Source organism: Symsagittifera roscoffensis, chromosome 1 (assembly GCF_963678635.1).
Source record: "Symsagittifera roscoffensis chromosome 1, txSymRosc1.1, whole genome shotgun sequence".
NCBI classification, from domain to species: Eukaryota; Metazoa; Xenacoelomorpha; order Acoela; family Convolutidae; genus Symsagittifera; species Symsagittifera roscoffensis.
In genome coordinates, this window is record NC_087062.1 from 72,757,356 (window position 1) to 72,765,381 (window position 8,026).

General features: G+C 38.4%; 1 protein-coding gene across 1 annotated transcript; it reads right to left on the reverse strand.

Moving 5' to 3' along the window:
- Positions 1–205: 205 nt before the first annotated feature.
- LOC134857006 (uncharacterized) lies at positions 206–1,889 on the reverse strand. The gene is made up of 3 exons (XM_063873326.1): positions 1,828–1,889; positions 987–1,751; positions 206–626 (listed from the first exon to the last, which is right to left on the reverse strand). The coding sequence occupies exons 1-3, from the start codon at positions 1,835–1,837 to the stop codon at positions 238–240; spliced, it is 1,164 nt and encodes a 387-aa protein (XP_063729396.1). The 5' UTR covers positions 1,838–1,889; the 3' UTR covers positions 206–237.
- Positions 1,890–8,026: the final 6,137 nt, after the last annotated feature.

The following is an 8,026-nucleotide window of genomic DNA, read 5'->3' on the forward strand; positions in this document are numbered from 1 at the left end:
CAGACAACCGAAAAAAAAATGTGAAGCAGACCGGCAAAAACTTAGGGGTTTATGTTTGATAGCTTTGGTCGACCTAAATCAACAGAAAAAAAATTTTGAAAGTAGTTTAATGCCTCTGGCTGTTGTTGTATTTATAAGGGTCTCTTATGTCCCAAAAAATTCGGTCAATTCTTCCAAACTTTATTCCAACGGGTGCAAAGCCAATACATTTTCGGTTTATGTAAACAATTGTTCAAATTAACATTGCAGTGATACAAATTGTTGCGCATTTCCAAATCTAAGAGCAGTTGTCCACGCAATTTCGACTTCGTCTGATGATCCCATTTGACCTTCAGAATTGGATTGTTTTCGATAGACTAGAAGGTCGATGAACCCTCCTGAGCATGTACATTCAACAGGCACGCCTCTATCTTTTTCAAACACCAAACTTGGATTTGAACTTCCGCCGTTTTTTCCAATGTGATTGCAGAGATAGTTTGCTAGTTGTGGAATTTCGAGGTCGATTATAGCAATGTGGTTTAAGCAGAATTGCTGTCCATGTTGTTTAGTGAAAACTGTGTCTCGAGTGGGGTCGCTTTCATAAGTCATCGTCACAGCTTTATTCGACAATCGACCAAAGGTTTCACCTAAAATGAACCACATGGAGTTAGTAGTCTGGTTGATAAAATCGTTTTAATTTTGGGGTTTATTTCAATGTTTTTGCCAGCTGACCCAAAGATTCATCCTAAATATGGTTTCTCGGTCGAGCATCAGCACTGTGCAGGTCTTTTAAGGTCGAAACAACTAACTCGCTACCTGTTTTCTGGGGTTTTCTCCAATTTGAAACTGCATTTTGAAGGAACATTTCAGCAACTGTTTATCGGCTTTGATATTTAAAACAACGATGTTGTTTAGCGTGATTTTAATCCGAAAACCCGAAGACAGCGCCTATATCTCTCTAGAAAAAAAATCATGATTGAGCTGAACAAATTTTGGAACGATCTTACCTTTATCAAAATTGCATCGATGCTCGCAACATGTGGCTTGTTTCGAATAAAACTCGCTCGAATTGGCAACCCCGTTCAAAACACATACTTTCTGATCAACTTCAAAGTACTTCACCTCAGGCGGATCTGATACGCTCTGGCTGTTTTTCAGGTCTCTGGCGTATGCGCCTATATCCATCTGGAGACAAGCGGCAGTCTTCAATTGGGACCCCCCTCCGCAAGATTTGGAGCAGAAACTCAAAGCAGCCCCGTATTCCACGTCGGATATTTTCAAACACGGGTTAGCCGAGCAGGGTTCAATCTCGGTCTTCAACTCACACGACTCATCAGTTCGACTTCTGTTTTTGTGCCCGGGTCCACAAAAACTATCGGGAAGACATTCGGTCCAAGAAGTCCAATTCGAGTCGCAGTTTCTACCCAGTGCAATTTTTGGACCCACAGTTGCTGACCTGTTCTCCGAATCTTCATTTGAGTTCGCATTTCTTATTAAATCTTTTGAAGTTGATCTGAACATTTCATTTTTAGACTTGGTTGGAACAAAAACTCTGGATTCGTTTGGATCTGGTTCGTTAACATAGTCTGGCATTTGTTCGTCTTTTTCGCCTTTATTTTGGTTTTCATTGGGAAAGTTGGTTTCAGGTTGGTTGGTGCCAACTTCTACGTCTATTTGATTTTCGATAGAAACTTTTGATTTGTCTTGTTCCGACAAGGCAGAAGCTATTGTCGTTTGAAGAAGAACTGAGCTGGATGTCTCAAACACGTCGCCTAAATACCAAAAAAACTAATTATCATCATAACATCACATCAAAGTTTAACAAATTTATATAAGAAGATGTGTAACCAATTTCCATCTTTGAAACACTATAAGAGGGCGTTGTAACGGTCGGTTGTTCTTCCCTCAAAGTGACACTAAAGGGCGAACTATTGAAGGCAGTTTTCCAGCCCGTATTATCAGCCTTCGTTTTTTCCGCTGCTGAAACTGCTGACACTTCGCCCGCAAGAAATCTTGAGCTGCTTTTTTCATGCGTTGTTTGAGAGGGATTTGCTGCATTAGCCGAAAATAAAGAGCGCTTTGATGGTTTTGATGATTCTGATTGCGGAATAGACGAAAGTGTCCTTGCCGATACTGACGACAACAATGATAAAGATGATGTCTCTGATGATGAGTACCAACGATTTTCCAAAGCTGGTAACCCTTTAGCCCTGACTTGAACCAGGTTTTCGGCCAGAGCAGCGCTCGGCTCTGATGCCGCTAATGTGACAGACTTAATAGTGATTCCTTCTCCTAGTTTAGCATCGGATTTTGTATCGGATTCCTTACTTTGGGTGAACACCACAAACTTGGCCAGCAGGAACCCGAGAATGACCAGTACGACTAGTAGCACAATGAAGCAGCATAGAATACGAAACAACTTCGGCATTCGGTTGTCGTCGGCCGCAAAGTAACTCATTCTGAAGCAAACAAAAACTAAGTCAAAGATAAATTATGAAGTTCAGAATGAACCGAATTGCCAAAATTTTTGACGCGTAAATAAGAGAAATGCGGAAATTCAAATTGAGTATGCTGCACCTCCAACTATGCAAATTTTTCTAAGTTATACAAAAGCTATTTCTCAGAGCAAAAAACATCATCACAGTTTATTGCCCTCTTTTTGCTTAATTGCGGGTTATGTTTGGGCATTCTAAGTGGTTATTAAATTTAACAAAAATGGGGGGAGTTTGCTTTCAATTGTTCATGATCTACAAGATCGTGAACAAACAGTGGACGATCGTTATGACCTTTGAGCGATGGATCTTCTGGGTGTGCTTCGTTTGGGCCTGTATCCATTGCACTCCTCCTCCGCCCCCGCCGCTGTGGCCACAACAGAGTATTGCTCCGTAGGGTGCCCATAGCCACTCTTAGAAGCCACGCCTCCTCCAGAACTCAGTCTGTCCATGCTAGTGATAACTAGATATAACCTAACTTAACTTTTAAAAAGGAAGCTCTAACCATAGAAGTGCCAAATAAAATTAAACTTAGACTTTCCTAACGCGACAGGATATTTTGTGAGCAGAACTCACCACCAAACAGGAAACCAAGGCTGCGAAATTCAACAAAAATTCGGAAGAAAAATAGTCGTAATGAACCTCTTGGTCAGTTTTGTACTCTAAATAAAAGCCCCTATTTTATTGAAAATCATTTATTTTAGTAAACAATAGCTTGATGAGGACTGTCGGGGTAATTGGCTATGGTTTTTACGTGTTTTACGGTTACATATGTTTTCAAAATACCTGACCCCCGATATTATTCGCCGAAATAAGAAAAAGTGACTAATATTTCACGAAACTGATAGAACTGACGGAATCGGAAACTAACTTTCCTGTATTTATAATGAAAACGGTCTGAACGTAGGAGTTTGAAATGAGTCATTCGTTTATATCTTGGTCGATAGTAGGTGTCTTTGTTTCGGACTTAAGCTTCATGATTGTTGAAAATTCAATTACTCGCTGAAGGTGGGATGTTTTGACTAAATTAAACAAAAAGGTGTAGGTATAGTTTTCTCTGAATGACGGAATCCTTCGTATCAAAAATACAAAATCCTAAATATCACTCAGCCTTTATTTTTCAATTAATTTTTTGAAGTAACGCGAATTGGAGGAGTGGAAATAATTGCAATTAAAAATAGAGTTAGATAAACCTAATTTCGTATCGTTTTTAGCCCCTGGGTCGATAGGAGTTATTTTTCTCGAGTAATCTTATTTTTTGCCGAGGTTAAGGGTCTCACTTCGTCTATTGCAATCATGTAAGCCTCTAGTTTTATTCACAATAACAGGCAAAAGCCAAAAAAATATGTATCATACGTCCCTGATTTGTTGAACATCAGCTTAACGAGAAACATCCATGGCTCTCGAGACTTTTATGAACATTTATATTCAGAATGTTTGAGTTTTTTTTTACAAGCAAAACTGCTCAACTCTGAAAAGTATTCTGCCCGATGTGAGTTTCAGATTCCAGGTTGCTAGCCTTATCTTTGAAACTTCGTATGAACTCATCGCCCCAATTAAGCCCCTATAATGTGTCTCGTCATTTTGTTTCTACGCTTTGTTTGAACAACAGATTTTGATTCGTTTGTATCTGGTGTGTTGAAATATTTTGTCAATTGTTCATTTTTCTCTCTTTCTTTTTACCCTTTATTTTCGTTTTTTATTAAAATATTGTTTTTAATTTAGTTGACCTCTCTTTGTTTATCTATTGAAGGTTTTGTCAAAACTTTTTTTTTTGAAGTTATCACGAATGTTTTGATCCGATCATGAATTGTATATTCGGGTATTTTAATTTTTCCTACTTTTTGTTTCCCGCGCAACCTCAGGTAGCATACGCATTTTCGGAAACGCTTTTGTGCGGGGGCGGATTTTTTAAAGTTTTTCAAAACATTTGTCGAACAAATTGATTTTCCGAGCTCTGCGAAAGCATTAAAAATACCCTGTCCTGGCCAAACTTTCTGCGCCGCAGGCAAATTTATGAAAAAAAAAACATGACAAAAAAGTTTGTTTTGAGGCACTTTTTGGAAAATTTTGACCAAAAAATTGCCTTTTTGGCGCGCGCTCCCCCTCAAAAATAATATATATTGGCGCCCTAGGCGCCTTTAGAAATTTTTCAGGGTCCATCACCCAAAATGGATATCTGAAAATAGTACAAATGGGGGACCTTTTGGGTCGGCAGGGGGTCGCAAACCCCCCACAATCCACCCCTGGTTTAGTAATATATCATATTAAAACCCTTGCAGGCAAGATTTGACCTCTATTAAAAATTTCTTAAAAATCTCCGCAGTGTAGAAAAACTTTTTCAAAATTTTTTTTTATTTTTGGTCTAAAGCTGAGCAAAGAAAGATGGCGAGCAGCATTATAATGAGCTAATAAAACGTAAAATTAAGTTCACTACATGAACATGGATTTTTGAAGCTTCTTTCCTTGCTTTCTTGACAACCAAAAAAAACTTCTACGAAAAGTTTGACAAAAAAATTACACATTGTTAGTCGAAAAAAAAATACGTTCTTTTTGCACCGTTTAAGGTGAACATTTCCCACAATATTGCTAGCATAATTAGAAGATATTTTATGATGATCCAGCTAAATCAGTTCGTTCAACCATGAAAGTGTCGGCCTATTTTTCGAACCTTTTTGTAATCTCGACACTCAGTACCTCTTTGCTTGAAAACTTTTTACATTACGAGGCCAAACTGTGCACTGGATAGGCGCACAATTTTGTGCTTGTATGTTCCTGGATTCCAGAGACAAATCTTTAAACATGTTTCAAAAAGTAAGTGGATTCTACTTACAAAAGTTTCGTCGATTCCGCTTACAAATACCTGTAACGTAAATTTGTCGGCACATTTATTTTGTTGCGGAATCCGCAATAAGTAAATACAGCTAGTTGTTCTGGGTTTCGCAACTGTAAATGGAATCCACAAAAAATAATAAGACATGTGAATAGTTACATTAAGCTGTTGCGAAGTCCGCAACTGTAACGGAATCCGCAAATTGTAAGTGGAAGCCGCAAACAAAATGCGGACTCCACTTATAATTTGCGGATTCCATTTACAATTTGCGGATTCCGTTACAGTTGCGGACTTGGCAACAGCTTAATGTAACTATTCACATGTCTTATTATTTGTTTGTGGATTCCACAAACTGTTCTGGATTCTGCAAATACGGAATCCACGAAACGTTTTTAAGCGGAATCCACTTACTTTTTGGAACATATTTAAAGAATTGTCTCTGGAATCCAGGAACTTACAGGCACAAAATTGTGCACCTATCCAGTGCACAGTTTGGCCTCGTAATGGACCTCCTCAAAATTTTTATCCTTGGGTGCGCAGAAAGCTAATTTCGATGCTGGAGTGCGCGCCGGAAAAACGCAATTTTTCGGTCAATCTTTCCAAAAAGTGCCTAAAAATCCATTTTTGGCGCAGCAAATGTTTGCAAATTAGATTTCTTATAATATTTTCGAAGAACTTGGAAAATCAAATTGATTGAACTAAAAAAAAATACCGTAAAATTTTCAACTTTTTTTGAAAAACCGCCTCCCCCCTAGAAAAATTTCTGCGCACGCCACTGCGTCTGACTAGCATAAATTACTTGTGCCTGCTCTTTTTCCAACTAAGAGACGATTTGTTGCACATTAAATTCTGGACTAATTAGAGACAAAAAACACATCTTTTTCATATTATTCTTGTGAAACCTCTCGTGACAATAGTTTTTAGTCTGCCTGATGGAAGGTCAATATTTTTTTGAGCATTGAAATAAATCATTTTCTGAGCAACCCTAAGGACTCTTGGCTGTACCGTTTTGACACTATCTTCTATTTTTGTGCATGAGCAACAATTTTACGGAGTTGTTTACGAGGACAACATGTGTTTGTGATTTCGTAAGGCGGCCGCAGGGTAATTTTTTTGATAATTGAACCGAGTTGATAAAAATTAGAAACACATAAATTGGCATGTGGGGGGAAACGGGAGAAGAGTCAGCCGATTTTTCCTTTCCCGTCCATCTCACATGAGCTTTTAATTTCTAGAGTAACAAATGGTTTTACAATGTTGGGCAAGAACACTAAATTTGGTTTTCATGACCCAGTTAATCGGCATGCTTATGTTTTATAGCAGTTAGATAAAATGAACGAAACGTTACAGGTAAAAATTCTGGGACAGAAGACGAGGAAAAAGAGCCATACCCTAAAGAAAAGCGAAAACTATAAAACGTGGCTCACATTTTAAAGATTTTTTTTGCACGTGATTTCTTTTATCCAAAGTACGATGATTTTAAAATAAATGCTTTGATTAGTTCATATAAACCGAAGAAAACCCAAAAAAACGACTGACTACGGCGATGTCAAACATCCTGATTGGCGAAAGACTAGCAGAGAAAAAACTTGATAACATCTTTTCCCAACTGTTTTCTAATTTAAAAGTTTCTACCAAAAACTATGGGGTTTAAAGCAAAATGATACTCAACAAAAAATTAGTCGTGAGCTGATCGGATTTTTCTCTACCTAGAAAATCACTCAAAGTTATTCAAACCAAGGTGAACTAATTTTCAATCAGCTTGCCATACATTAAATCAAGAGTTTTGCTGGAACTTTCCTAAAGCTCAGTTTCACTACATTATAGTGAAAGGTTTAAGAAGAAAGCGTAGCCTTACAAAATTATGTTCCCTACCATAAAATGCCAACGCTTTGTAGTGATTTTTGACAATAGTGGGGATTCAAAATCGATTTTTATCCTAAGTAACGGAAAAAGTAAATTTGAAGTTTTGTTGAGGGGTTGGCAAATGAAAGCTTCTTTCTCTGCTGAAACTGAGAAAGACTATAAACTGCTGGTGGAGCCAGCGGCTAAATTTTAGAATCGGCTGAATATCCCGCATTTTTCCGAGTATTCAGTTGACTTCGAAGTCAGCGCTTTGATTCCTAGCAGACAGAAGACATTTCATAAAAAAATATATAAAATTATAAGTTTAATTAGATATCATAGCTTGACTTATGTTATACATTACTTATATGTACAACTATGGAGACACACTAGAAATTGCTCAAAATTGAAGCAGCAGACAAAATGAAGAAAAATGAAGAATCACGACCTTTGTCAGCCACGGACGACGTCGCAAAAAAAGAGAGACGATCGTCCGAGCTGTCGGATGACCTCGGTAAACGAGTGCGAACGAAGTCACTCGGCGCGATGCCAAGTCGCCGCTACTCGGATCAGTCTTACAATCTAAATGAAGTTTCGTACCATGAGTATACTGCAAATCAAACTCTATTATCTGAAAGTGCAAAAAAGACAAGAAAAGAGCCGCTCTCGCCCCTGCCCGGATATTCCACGTTCCGAAACAGCGATGTTGAGAACCACCCGAACAAACGAGGACACACGAGAATGCATGTATTGGACTTAACTATTACGTCACATGACGACAACACCCTGACGACATCACTGTCACGTGATCAGTTAGAAACGCTTTCGAGCGAACCATCGCCTTTTGTCGAAGACGCCTTTTGCTCGGAACCCGAAG

Excerpts from the sequence above, each read along its gene's own strand:
- LOC134857006 (XM_063873326.1), bottom strand. Across the intron at positions 627-986 it reads TCGATGCAATTTTGATAAAG|GTGAAACCTTTGGTCGATTG; the intron begins GTAAGATCGTTC and ends GGTTCATTTTAG.